Source organism: Loxodonta africana, chromosome 13 (genome assembly GCF_030014295.1).
Source record: "Loxodonta africana isolate mLoxAfr1 chromosome 13, mLoxAfr1.hap2, whole genome shotgun sequence".
Taxonomy (NCBI): Eukaryota; Metazoa; Chordata; class Mammalia; order Proboscidea; family Elephantidae; genus Loxodonta; species Loxodonta africana.
This window is the reverse complement of record NC_087354.1, coordinates 59429166-59444000: the sequence shown is the minus strand read 5'-3', so window position 1 is coordinate 59444000 and position 14835 is coordinate 59429166. Positions and strand designations below refer to the sequence as shown.

General features: G+C 38.8%; 1 protein-coding gene across 3 annotated transcripts in view; it reads left to right on the top strand.

The window, feature by feature from the left end:
- TEX9 (testis expressed 9) overlaps window positions 1–14835 on the top strand; it is a 60084-nt gene that overhangs the window by 26559 nt on the left and 18690 nt on the right. For 2 of the 3 annotated variants that reach the window (XM_010597992.3, XM_064267513.1), the window contains exons 6-10: window positions 776–858; window positions 1514–1692; window positions 6829–6911; window positions 7299–7472; window positions 11486–11620. In XM_010597992.3, the coding sequence (XP_010596294.2) occupies window positions 776–858; window positions 1514–1692; window positions 6829–6911; window positions 7299–7472; window positions 11486–11620 (654 nt within the window). The remainder of the gene's footprint in view (window positions 1–775; window positions 859–1513; window positions 1693–6828; window positions 6912–7298; window positions 7473–11485; window positions 11621–14835) is intronic. The other variant, XM_064267514.1, reaches the window with a different exon arrangement.

Here is a 14835-nt window from a genome sequence, read left to right as displayed (position 1 = left end):
AGTCAAACTTTCTATAAATACAGTTACATTCTGTAGAATGTTAGGTTATGTTTTATACTTTTCTTTCACAAAATAGAGAAGAGGTGTGACTCTGTAGAAGTAGAATATAAATTTGGTACTCAGAAGGGATGCGTTAATGAAATGTTGCTCATAAAATAGATTGAACCCTCATTGTCTCAATTTCACTGAACAATTTGGAGATGTATTTCCAACCACTGGAAAAAAAATCCTGAGTGGAGTGAGTTTGTAGCCTGAGGCTTTTTAGTTTTCTTTTGGAAGCCTAAATCTTGTAGGTAGAAGACTGGACAAAGAAAGGTACTCATATATAAAGAAGATGGTTTGAAAGGTTCATTCATTCATTTAAATATTTACCCTGCAGAGGTTAGTGTTCCGGAGCCTGGGCAAACTGGGATTCACAAGTTCCCCACTATGGGCATCTAGCCAAGGGAACAGTAAACGTGAATGCCAGGGAGGGCCTGCCCCATGAACAGTCAAGCAGGTGGTGAGGAGAATTAATTCTGAGAGTCTGAACATCGGGGTTTAATGCTCTACTAGCTAGCAGAGTACCCTTGAGTCTTTGGTCTTCATTTTCCTTATCTCAGAACATCTTGGTTCTGACAATCTCTAGGCCCTTTCAAACTGTAAAATTCTGGGATTCTGCAAAATACAGTTTAGCTAATTCCTTTAAAATAGCAATTCTATGTATTACAAAACTGCTTTCCTTGGCCGATGATTAGAATCTATTTAATCAGTAGTTTAAATTCTTTTCATGTAGCCAAAGACCAAAAATATTGGTCCAGTAATCAAGGTTCAAAACAAACTACACTCTGCGCATAAAGGAAGGAAAACAAACTCAAGGTATAGTACAGTTTGAAAATGTTACTTTTATATTTTTAGTTTTATGATTTAGAGTACAATTGTTCTTAATTTTTAAGCTTTTTGTGTTTCTCTAGATCTTTTTATTTCCAAAATATATAAAATTACACTGTATATATCTCATCCACGTTCAATAAGTTAAAACATTTTCCCCTTAGAAATATCTTGCAGCAGTTAATGAATATTTGTAAAGTTTCTTTAAGGAAAATTGCCACATTTTTAATTTTTTAAATGTTATTTTTAGTGAGATATTTTCTGAGAACTGAGAGTAGAACCTATGATTCTTGTCTCTCTGCCCAGTTCTCTCAATTAGACCAAGTAGTCTTCTACCTCTGGGTATTTCACAAAGCACTGTACATTGTTGTGTATAGGGAGTCCCTGGATTTTGAACAAATTCAGTGCTCTTGGTTTCAATCTTTACCTGTTTGGAGACAAGGTCTAGACCAACTGGCCTCATAAAGCCTGTCCAACTCTATGACGGTGTAATTCGTGAATCCTGAAAGGCTACTAAGTCTTATAATATAGTCCTTGAAAGTATCAATTGTAGATTTCATCATAAAATTTATAGTCATTTTGATCTGCTTTGTTATTTGGGTAAAAGCCGTATCTCCTTTCTGTATTGTATATGTATTTTTAGTGTAAAACTGAAATACTCTGATGTACAAACTGCCAATGATGTTGCCATTCCGGAGGATTTCACAGACTTTTCTCTTGCAAAAACAATTAGTAAAATTGAAGGGCAACTAGATGAACAAGGCTTACCTGAGTGCATAGATGATGATATTTTCTCTGGTGTTAGTAAAGACATTGGAACAGGTAAGTTTCCTTTCGTTTGTTATTTTTATCTTTATAGCACAGTTACTTATTAGAAAGAGAGATCTTTGCAAAAACAACAAGTTTTCTTGTATTTAAAAAGTGTATTGTGATGTCTTGGATTTGTTTTAGAATAATCTAATGGGACATGGTGATAGGAGGAATGAATGGAATCATAGATGAAATAAAATTGTGAGTCATTATTGAGGATGGTGATGGGTAAGGGGGATTCATTGTAGTAGTAGCTCTAGTTTTGTAGATGTTTGAGATTTTCCATTATAAGAAATAAAAAGTGTATTTCTTTCACTGAATACTTTTCAACTAAAGTTAAATGCCCCGTAGCTAATTGTTAAAACGTTAAAATAATATTAAAAAGACATGTTTTCATGATCTTATCAATTGATGCAGAAAAGGCATTTGACAAAGTCCAACACCCATTCATGATAAAAACTCTTACCAAAATAGGAATTGAAGGAAAATTCCTCAGCATAATAAAGGGCATCTATGCAAAGCCAACAGCCAATATCACTCTAAATGGAGAGAACCTGAAAGCATTTCCCTTGAGAACGGGAACCAGACAAGGATGCCCTTTATCACCGCTCTTATTCAACATCGTGCTGGAAGTCCTAGCCAGGGCAATTAGGCTAGACAAAGAAATAAAAGGTATCCGGATTGGCAAGGAGGAAGTAAAGTTATCACTATTTGCAGATGACATGATTATTTACACAGAAAACCCTAAGGAATCCTCCAGAAAACTACTGAAACTAATAGAAGAGTTTGGCAGAGTCTCAGATTATAAAATAAACAATACAAAAATCACTTGGATTCCTCTACATCAACAAAAAGAACACCGAAGAGGAAATAACCAAATCAATACCATTCACAGTAGCCCCCAAGAAGATAAGATACTTAGGAATAAATCTTACCAAGGATGTAAAAGACCTATACAAAGAAAACTACAAAGCTCTACTACAAGAAATTCAAAAGGACATACTTAAGTGGAAAAACATACCTTGCTCATGGATAGGAAGACTTAACATAGTAAAAATGTCTATTCTACCAAAAGCCATCTATACATTTAACGCACTTCCAATCCAAATTCCAATGTCATATTTTAAGGGGATAGAGAAACAAATCACTAATTTCATATGGAAGGGAAAGAAGCCCCGGATAAGCAAAGCATTACTGAAAAAGAAGAAGAAAGTGGGAGGCCTCACTCTACCTGATTTCAGAACCTATTATACAGCCACAGTAGTCAAAACAGCCTGATACTGGTACAACAACAGGCACATAGACCGATGGAACAGAATTGAGAACCCAGACATAGATCCATCCACGTATAAGCAGCTGATATTTGACAAAGGACCAGTGTCAATTAATTGGGGAAAAGAAAGCCTTTTTAACAAATGGTGTTGGCATAACTGGATATCCATTTGCAAAAAAATGAAACAGGACCCATACCTTACACCATGCACAAAAACTAACTCCAAGTGGATCAAAGACCTAAACATAAAGACTAAAACGATAAAGATCATGGAAGAAAAAATAGGGACAACCCTAGGAGCCCTAATACAAGGCATAAACAGAATACAAAACATTACCAAAAATGATGAAGAGAAACCCGATAACTGGGAGGTCCTAAAAATCAAACACCTATGCTCATCTAAAGACTTCACCAAAAGAGTAAAAAGACCACCTACAGACTGGGAAAGAATTTTCAGCTATGACATCTCCGACCAGCGCCCAATCTCTAAAATCTACATGATTCTGTCAAAACTCAACCACAAAAAGACAAACAACCCAATCAAGAAGTGGGCAAAGGATATGAACACACATTTCACTAAAGAAGATATTCAGGCAGCCAACAGATACATGAGAAAATGCTCTCGATCATTAGCCATTAGAGAAATGCAAATTAAAACTACGATGAGATTCCATCTCACACCAGCAAGGCTGGCATTAATCCAAAAAACACAAAATAATCAATGTTGGAGAGGCTGCGGAGAGATTGGAACTCTCATACACTGCTGGTGGGAATGTAAAATGGAAGAACCACTTTGGAAATCTATCTGGTGTTATCTTAAACAGTTAGAAATAGAACTACCATACAACCCAGAAATCCCACTCCTCGGAATATACCCTAGAGATACAAGAGCCTTCACACAAACAGATATATGCACACCCATGTTTATTGCAGCTCTGTTTACAATAGCAAAAAGTTGGAAGCAACCAAGGTGTCCATCAACGGATGAATGGGTAAATAAATTGTGGTATATTCACACAATGGAATACTACACATCGATAAAGAACAGTGACGAATCTGTGAAACATTTCATAACATGGAGGAATCTGGAAGGCATTATGCTGAGCGAAATTAGTCAGAGGCAAAAGGACAAATATTGTATAAGACCACTATTATAAGATCTTGAGAAATAGTAAACCTGAGAAGAACACATACTTTTGTGGTTACGAGGGGGGGAGGAAGGGAGGGTGGGAGAGGGTTTTTTATTGATTAATCAGTAGATAAGAACTGCTTTAGGTGAAAGGAAGGACAACACTCAATACATGGAAGGTCAGCTCAGTTGGACTGGACCAAAAGCAAAGAAGTTTCCGGGATAAAATGAATGCTTCAAAGGTCAGCGGAGCAAGGGCGGGGGTCTGGGGAACATGGTTTTCGGGGACTTCTAAGTCAATTGGCAAAATAATTCTATTATGAAATCATTCTGCATCCCACTTTGAAATGTGGCGTCTGGGGTCTTAAATGCTAACAAGCGGCCATCTAAGATGCATCAATTGGTCTCAACCCACCTGGAGCAAAGGAAAGTGAAGAACACCAAGGCCACACAACAACTAAGAGCCCAAGAGACAGAAAGGGCCGCATGAACCAGAGACCTACATCATCCTGAGACCAGAAGAACTAGTGGGTGCCCGGCCACAATAGATGACTGCCCTGACAGGGAGCACAGCAGAGGACCCCTGAGGCAGCAGGAGATCAGTGGGATACAGACCCCAAATTCTCATAAAAAGACCAGACTTAATGGTCTGACTGAGACTAGAGGAATCCCGGCGGCCGTGGTCCCCAGACCTTCTGTTGGCACAGGACAGGCACCATCCCCGAAGACAACTCATCAGACATGAAAGGGACTGGTCAGCGGGTGGGAGAGAGACGCTGATGAAGAGTGAGCTAATTATATCAGGTGGACACTCGAGATTGTGTTGGCAACTCTTGTCTGGAGGGGGGATGGGAGGATAGAGAGAGAGGGAAACCGGCAGAATTGTCACGAAAGGAGAGACTGACTGAAAGGGCTTACTCAAGAGGGGGAGAGCAAGTGGGAGTAGGGAGTGAGATGTATGTAAACTTATATGTGACAGACTGATTGGATTTGTAAACGTTCACTTGAAGCTTAATAAAAGTTAATAAAAAAAAAAAAAAAAACATGTTTTCAGAATTTCTGTCACTTTAAATGGGAGAAAGATGTGGCAGTCTGCTTCCATAAAGATTACAGCCTTGGAAGCCCTATGGGACAGTTGTACTGTGTCCTATAGGGTCGCTGTGAGTTGGAATGGACTCATCCACAAGGGGGTTCAGGGTGTATTTTTTATTTATTTGGTGTTAAATCAGCACATACAGAAGGATGTGTGAATTATTGATGTAGCATCAGGTTAAAATAAGAAAATGAGTTTTCTAATGGGTATCGCTTTCCCTCTTTATAAACTTGATTTTTACATACTACAAAGAAATAATAGCAATTTCTTCATTCGAAACGTTAGCAGTTTGTATTAGATGATCATAAAGAGTATCTGTCTAATTCTCTGAAGAATTGTAACTTTGCGTAATGATTACTGTGCTGCATACTGTTGTTGCATGCCATTGAGTTGATTCTGACTCACAGCGACCCTGTAGCACAGAGTAGAACTGCCCCATAGGGTTTCCTAGGTTGTAATCTTTCAGGAGCAGATCACCAGGTCTTTTCTCCTGCCGAAGGGCTGGTGGGTTCGAACCACCTACCTTTTAGTTAGCAGCCAGACACTGTAACCACTGTACTAACAGGTCTCCTTTGTGGTGCATACTAAAAACAAAACCAAACCCATTGCCGTCAAGTCCATTCCAACTCATAGTGACCCTATAGCACAGGGTAGAACTGTCCCATAGAGTTTCCAAGGAGCATCTGGTGGATGCGAACTGCCCTCTTGGTTATTAGCAGCCTAGCTCGTGGTGGCTCTCAACCACTGCTTTGTGTTGTGCAGATCATGTGTGTATGAGTTAGCGGGATTTTTTTCTAGTGATTTCTCAGAGGCAATTCAGAGTGTTTCCTCAAAACAAGCCTCATGAGGACAAGGCTTGTCTTGTAATACTCTTACTGTACTGAAAATCTAGTAGGGACTCAGTATATATTTTTTTAATGAATGATGAATTGTGAGTGGGTTCTTAGTTCAGTTTTCACTTTATTTACTTTTATGGGGCTATAAGATATAAACCTCAAAGATTTGCTGCTGATATTCATGAATATAGAAGCTTTGCTAGCAGTGAAATATCACAGGTAAAGCTTAATGAGAGTTTGTAGTAGAAGGAGTCAGCAGAAAGGTATTATAGTGTATTTCTTTGATTCTAAGACACATACACTAAATCTTAGCTTCTCTGAAATTGGCATGCATGTTACAATCGATAGCATTTGATAATCTCACGGGCTGGGATTGACGTCATTTTACCAGAAGGGATTTGTATTTGTCTCTACCAAACACTTGGGGACCTGATGAGACCACTTTAAATTCTCTGTTTGAGGCATTTTGGACCACTCTGGTAGGTATGAATTCAGTCTGTAAACTTGTATGAGTACTGGCTTGTGGTTCACATTCTAAGGAGAGGTTTTTAGTTTTTTGTCCACCTCTTTCTCCTTACTCAGTTCCAGTATTGAGAAGTGAACATTTCCTTACTATTCCCTTCTGTTGGGTGGATTTATTTCTCATTTACCTTTGCACCAGGGGTGTGACTCTTTAGTATTTCAGCTTTATGCAGGGATCTCTAGCTAGATTCTCCATCGGGAGCACTTTGTTTTCTCATAAAATGATAGTGTGTCTTACAATTGATGCATCTTAGATTCGGGGAGAGACAGTAAACAGAATGATTTAAATCCGCAGAAGCTCAGATGAGATTTCTAAAGGCTAAACTCCGTGTTATGCAGGAGGAGCTGGATGATGTTGTATGTGAATGCAATAAAAAGGTAAGTTTTTAAAACCTTGCAAAAACAGTGCTCTCACATTCAAAGACATTTTAGGAATAATTTCACTTAACAGTTTTTATAACAGCTTTATTGAGATATAGGAGTCACATTAAGTTTTCATTTCAAAAATTGCATATAAATATTGAACTTTATCCTTAGATGTTCAATTTCACAGGCCTGAAGAATTTTAAGTACTTCTTAACAATTAGGATTTTCTGTATTAGACTTTTGAAGATGAAAATGGAATGTAATTTGTTTTTTTTCATGAAATAGCTATAACTATCTCATGAAAGATCACATGAAGCTCCTTTTTTTCCTCAGCCTTATGTTTTGATAACAAACGTGTATTTTTTTCAAATCAACTGCTTTATTCCTTTATGACTACAGGAAGACGAAATTCTGGATTTAAAGTCTCAGGTGAAAAGTCTTACAGAAGATAGTGGACGACAGCAGCGTACAGTTAACATACAGCAGTCTCAGATAGAAAAATACAAAGCTCTTTCAGAAGAAGCAAACAAAAAATGTGACAGATTACAGCAACAGCTGTCTTCAGTAGAAAGGGTAATAGTTTTATTTTCATTTTTCCTAACTGAATGCAAAACATATACTAAAATAATTAAAGTCACACATTTGTATAGGTACCACATTTGGGGTTGTTCAGTCACTTTAGTAATATTTACTAAAAACTCCTAATCTGACTTGCTGTTTTTATTTTCCTAACAGTATGTTTCAAAGGCAGCAGTTTTAAATTTGGCAAATTTCAATATGTTATTTTTTGTGGTTTGTGCTTTTTCCATTTTACCCTAGAAATCTCTGTCCACTCCATGGGTCATGAGCATTTTCTCCTATGGTTCCCTCTACAACTTTTATAGTTTTAGCCTTTATGTGTTAAGATGATTTCATGTATGGCTTGAGAAAGGGATCAAAGTTCTTTTTTTTTCCATACAAATATCTAGTACCATTTGTCGAAAATACTATTCTTTCCCCCATTTAGTTACTGTGGCACTTTGGTAGAAAATCAATTCACTATACGTGTATGGGTCAGTTTCTGGGTTTCATTGTCTAACACTGATCTATATGTCCATTGATGTATATGTTTGATGTAATTTATCAGTGAAACCAGGTGGATGTGGAGTTTTCTTTTTGCAAGTATTTTAATTAGCAATTCAATTTATTTAATAGATATGATTCTATTCTGATTTTCTATTACTTTTTGAATCAGTTTTGGAAATCCGTGTTTTCTGAAAAATTTATTCATTTTATCTAAGTTTTTTAATTTATTGGCATGAATTTGTCCATAATATTTCTTTATTGTGTTTATGATGTTTATGATCTGTAATGATGATCCCTTTTTAATTTCTGATACTGATAGTTTGTGTCTTCTCTTAAGCAATCTAGCTAGAGGCTTATCAATTTTATTGAAATTTTTGATAAATCAGCATTTGATTTCATTAATTTTTCTCTATTGTTTGTACTGTTTCATTGATTTCTGCCCTTTACCACTTCCTTCATTTTTATCTGGCTTTAATTTGCTCTTGTTTTTCAGTATTTTTAAGGTAGAAGCTTAGATAATGGATGTCCTGTTTTCTTTTCCAGTAGAAGCATCTAAAGGTATAAATGTCTTCTAGGCATCGCCTTATCTGCAGGGATGTTGCAGATGTTTGATGTTGCTTCATCTTCTTTCCAAACCAAAGTCAAACCCACTGCCGTGGAGTTGATTCTGACTCACAGTGCCCTGTAGGCTTCCTGAGGCTGTACATCTCTGTGGAAGCAGACTGCCACACCTTTCTCCCACAGAACCGCTGGTGGTTTAGAACTGCTGACTTTTCAGTTAGCAGTCACTTTAACCACTGTGCCACTAGCTCCTTCATTTTCATTAATTCAAAATATTTTCTGATTTCTCTCCTGATTTCTTTTTTTGACCCATGGGCTATTTAGAATTGTATTAATTTCTAAATAATTAGGAATTTTTATGTTACTGATTTCTAATTTAGTTCTGCTGTGATAGGAGAACTTACTCTTCATGACTTCACTCTTTTCAAATGTGTTCTAACTAGTTTTATGGACCGGAATATGGCTGGTCTTGGTGAATGCTTCACATGCACTTGAAAAGAATATGTATTACGCTGTGCAGAGTGCAGGTCCTGTGATACTAGGTCAGATTCGTTGACAGTGTGTTCTATGTCCTCTTTTCGGCTAGATTGAAGGCACCTTGAAGCTAGGGGCCACACCTTATCCATCTCCACATTCCCTCTCCTCCTCTTGACCCTGCCCCCAGTGCCTGTCAGGAGTGAATGCCTTAGGAATTATGAAAGAACGGTAAATTATTTCCTCTCAAATATCACAGTATTTGAGTTTTAAAGTTAGATTTTATTTTCTTTCAGCTATCCAGCTTTTTCTTTTAAAACTAATGTAAAATTCAACGCTTGAGATTTTTCATAAAATTTTTGTCTAGCAGCATGTAAACTGCTTTATTATTATTTTTTAAGAGCAATCAATTTACTTTATTGACCTTATTTTCAGGATACAAGTTTTCGTAACATTGTTGGTATTTTATCTGTACTTTCTAAAAGGTGCCAGAGAGAATGCGATTGAAGACAAATGTTTACAAGTTTTCTGATAAGAATTTCTTTCTTTAGTGGCTTTACTCAGAAAAACTTTATTTTGTACTTTACTGTTCTTCTGGCTATCCTTTTATTTTTGCTTCTCCCAAAAGGTGAGTGTTGATTCAGGACATCACGCAGTAGGGATTGGTTCCATTTTTCTGTGAAGCAGGTTACAAAGTCAGCAGCAGGAAAGAGAATGGCAAAGGCGACTCATTTCCATACTCCTATGAGAGGGATGAAGCAGAAATGAAGCTGCAAGCCTTGTGGACTTTGCAGCTAATGAAGATCTTTGCCTGTTTGATGGGAACAGTGAGATAAATCCGGCTTGCTCTTGGTGTAGCTCCCGCCCACAAAACTGTGGAGAGGGCTGGTGATGGCAGATGGTATCCACACACAGTGTCATGTATTTAGAAACCTACATAAAAAGCAGCATGTGTTTTGTTTTGTTTCGCTTTGTTTTTCCCCTTAATTACTCAGAGCCAGGGCGATCAGTTTTCAAATAAAACACAGTAATAATGCGAGGAGAAAAAAATTATAAAAAGGAACAATACAGGCAACTGTGTTCTTAATTGCATCACGCAGTTCCACAATATTTAAGGCCCTGCAGTAGGCATTATGGAGCCCCGATGGCGCTGTGGTTCAGAACTTGGCTGCTAACCAAAAGGTCGGCAGTTCGAATCCACCAGCCGCTCCTCGGAAACCCTTATGTCCTGTAGGGTTGCCATGAGTCAGAATTGACTCACGGCAACAGGTTTACTGGACATTATAAGGAAAGCAAAGAAAAATTGGTTAATACTACAGAATAAGTTCAGCTCAACAAACATGTCATTAGTGCCTCTTAGATGCCACTGAAGTGCTGGAAGAACAGAAATTAAGACAGTTCCTGTCCCCAGGGAGCTTACACTATAGTGGTGGAATTGAAGTAAATCCATAGTTTTAATACCACACAGAATGTACTAGGATATAAATGTATCAAGGTACTGTAGATGCTCTGAAGAAAGGGCACCTAATCCAGTCTCGGGGGATAGCAAGTATTAGATAGGGAAGGCTTCCCAGAGAAGCCAAAACCCTAGTGTACAGCCCTAGCAGAGCCTTACACCATGAGTAGGCGCCATTGTTGTTAGTCACCATAGAGTCAACTCCAACTCATGGGTTACTCTTCACTAGCCAGGTAAAAATGAGGAGTGGGGAAGGAGCAGTACAAAAGGAAGAGCAGGAACAAAGGCTTGGAGGCAAGAAATGCCATGGCTGGGAGAGGTGCAAGGACTGCTGATGTTGCTGAAGGTTAACAGCTATGGCTGGAGATGAGGCTGGTTGGCAGGTGGCCGATTGTGGTGGAATTTTAGGGTTTCTCCTCTAGGTTTCTGTGTCGAAACGTGTGGCCTGCAGATTCTGCAACAGTATCTCCTAGAATATTTATAAAAAATGTAGGTTTAAACCTATTCCAGGGCATGGAAAATCATGCATGAGATGTATTACTCCTGCTCAGGCTAGTGTAGAATGCCCCGTAGTTAACTGAAGTTTTCTTAAATAATATCCATTACCAGGTCTATTCAAAAAAAGCCTTCGTGAGGGAGCCTATTTGTGGCTTACGTTGGTGTTTGCGGAGGTTTCCAAAGGAAGAACTACAATTATAAAAAGCTGCTTATAAAATAAAGAAAAAGGGCATGCACTGCATCTTGGGTGTATAGAAGGAGACAGAAAATTCCAAATAAAAAAGTAACTTGAAAGCCTAGTTCATGACTACATCTTGTAGGATATGTCTTCCTAGTACCAATCTGGGGTGAGAACTTGAGATCTCTAGCACTTAGTGCTACCTTTGGCCTTTTTATACAGATGCTAGCTGCTTAGTTTCTGAAACAAGATTTGGGAGAAAGCAAGGAATATGGAAATGGATAATGCTGAAAAAAAACAAAAAGAGAACTTATGATATATTTGTAGGTGTCATATATCTTTTTTACTATCCAGGAACTAGAAAATAAAAGACGACTACAAAAACAGGCTGCCACCAGCCAAAGTGCCACAGAAGTCCGCCTGAACAGAGCTCTAGAAGAAGCAGAAAAGTATAAACTGGAGTTAAGTAAATTAAGGCAAAATAACAAGGTATGGAAAAATTGGATAGTTTTCAAAGTAATCATCTTTGAGAACTTCCTCTTTTTTTTTTTTTTGACTTTGTGTATTTATTTTTGATCTTTTTATTGTACTTTAGATGAAGGCTTACAGAACAAACTAGTTTCTTATTAAACAGTACACATACTGTTTTATGACATTGGTTAACAACCCCACAACATGTCAGCACTCTCCCTTCTCACCCTTGGGCTCCCTATTACCACCTTTCCTGTTCCCTCCTGCCTTCTAGTCCTTGTCCCTGGGCTTTGTCCCCGGGCTTTGTCCCCCTTTAGTCTTTTTGTGTTTTATGGTTCTGTCTAATCTTTGGCTGAAGGGTGAACCTCAGGAGCAACTTCATTACTGAGCTGAAAGAGTGTCTGGAGGCCATTCTCTCAGAGTTTCTCAAGTCTCTGTCAGGCCAGGAAGTCAGGTCTTTCTTTTTGAGTTAGAATTTTGTTCTGTATTTTTCTCCAGCTTTGTCAAAGACCCTCTACTGTGATCCCTGTTAGAGCAGTCAGTGGTGTTAGCCGGGCACCATCTAGCTGTACTGAACTCACTCTGGTGGAGGCCATGGTAGATGCTGTCCTTTAGTCCTTTGGACTAATCTTTCACTTAAATCTTTAGTTTTCTTCATTCTACCTTGCTCCTGATGGGGTGAGACCAGTGAAGTATTCTAGATGGCCATGCACAGGCTTTTAAGATCCCAGACACTACTCACCAAAGTAGAACGTAGAACATTTTCCTTACAAACTATGTTATGCCAATTGAGGTAGATGTTCCCTGAGACCATGGTCTCCACAGGCCTCAGCCCAGGATTTCGGCCCCTTGGGGAGTTTGGATGTATCTCTGGAGCTTCCATGACCTTGCCTTGTACAAGCTGTGCTGGCATCCCCAGTATTGTGTACTGTCTAACCCTTCACCAAAGTCACCAGTTATCTATTGTCTTTTTAGTGTTTTTCCATCCTGAACCCTCCCCTTCCTCATAGCCATCAAAGATTATTTCTTTTTGTGTGTAAACCTTTTCATGAGTTTCTACTGTGATGGCCTCATACAATATTTGTCCTTTTGTGATTGACTCATTTCACTCAGCCTAATGTCCTCCAGATTCATCCATGTTATGAGATGCTTCAGAGATACATGGTTGTTCTTTATCACTGCATAATACTCCATTCCTCCGCGTGTCTGTCAGTTTCTCATATTGTGGGGGCTTGCATGTTGCTGTGATGCTGGAAGCTATGCCACGGGTATTCAGATACCAGCAGGGCCACCCATGGAGGACAGGTTTCATCTGAGCTTCCAGACTAAGCCAGACTAGGAAGAAGGACCCAGCGGTCTACTTCTGAAAAGCATTAGCCAGTGAAAACCTTATGAATAGCAATGGAACATTGTCTGATATAGTGCTGGAAAATGAGCCCCCCAGGTTGGAAGGCATTCAAAAGATGACTGGGGAAGAGCTGCCTTTTCTAAGTAGAGTGGACCTTAATGACGTGGATGGAGTAAAGCTTTCAGGACCTTCATTTGCTGATGTGGCGTGACTCAAAATGAGAAGAAACAGCTGCAAACATCTGTTAATGGAATGTGGCAAATATGAAGTATGAATTTAGGAAAATTGAAAATCATCAAAAATGAAATGGAACACATGAACATCAATAGGGAGCTGAAATGGACTGGTATTGGCCATTTTGAAATGGAAAATCATATGGTTTACTATGCCGGGAATGACAGCTTGAAGAGGAATGGCATCTCATTCATTGTCGAAAAGAACATTTCAAGATCTATTCTGAAGTACAGCGCTGTCGGTGATAGGATGATATCCATCTACCTACAAGGAAAACCAGTTAATACGACTATAATTCAAATTTATGCACCAACTACTAAAGCCAGAGATGAATAGAAGATTTTTATCAGCTGCTGCACCCTGAAATTGATCGAACATGCATTGATAATCACTGGTAATTGGAATGTGAAAGCTGGAAACAAAGAAGAAGGATCAGTAGTTGGAAGATATGGCCTTGGTGATGGAAACAGTGCCGGAGATCAAATGATAGAATTTTGCAAGACCAGCAACTTCTTCATTGCAAATACCTTCTTTCATCAACATGAACAGTGACTATACACATAGATACCTTGGTGGCATAGTGGTTAAGTGCTACAGCTGCTAACCGAGAGGTCGGCAGTTCAAATCCGCCAGACGCTCCTTGGAAACTCTATTGGGCAGTTCTACTCTGTCCTATAGGGTCGCTATGAGTTGGAATCGACTCGACAGCGTTGGGTTTGGTTTTTTTGGTATACACATGGACCTCACCAGATGGAACACACAGAAATCAAATTGACTACATCTCTGGAAAGAGACGATGGAAAACCTCAATATCCTCCATCAGAACAAGGCCAGGGGCCGACTGTGCAACTGACCATCAATTGCTCATATGCAAGTTCAAGCTGAAACTGAAGAAAATCAGAGCAAGTCCATGAGAGCCAAAATATGACCTTGAGTATATCCCACCTGAATTTAGAGACCATCTCGAGAATAGATTTGACACATTGAACACCAGTGACCGAAGACCAGACGAGTTGTGCAAGGACATCATGTATGAAGAAAGCAAGAGGTCGTTGAAAACACAGGAAAGAAAAAAAAGACCAAGATGGATGTCAGAGGAGACTTTGAAACTTGCTTATGAACGTCGAGCAGCTAAGGCAAAAGGAAGAAATAATGAAATAAAAGAACTGAAGATTTCAAAGGGCGGCTCTAGAAGACAAAGTAAAGTATTACAATGACACGTGCAAAGAGCTGGAGATGGAAAACCAAAAGGGAAGAACACGCTCGGCGTTTCTCAAGCTGAAAGAAGTGAAAAAAATTGAAGCCTTGAGTTGCAGTAGTGAAGGATTCTATGGGGAAAATTTTAAACGACGCAGGAAGCATCAAAAGAAGATGGAAGGAATACGTAGAGTCATTATACCAAAAAGAATTAGTCACCGTTCAGCCATTTCAAGAGGTAGCATATGATCAGGAACCAATGGTACTGAAGGAAGAAATCCAAGCTGCTCTGAAGGCATTGGCGATAAACAAGGCTCCAGGAATTGACAGAATATCAATTGAGATGTTTCAGCAAATGTATGCAGCACTGGAGGCGTTCACTTGTCTGTGCCAAGAAATATGGAAGACCGCTTCCTGGCCAACTGGCTGGAAGAGATCCATATTTATGCCTATT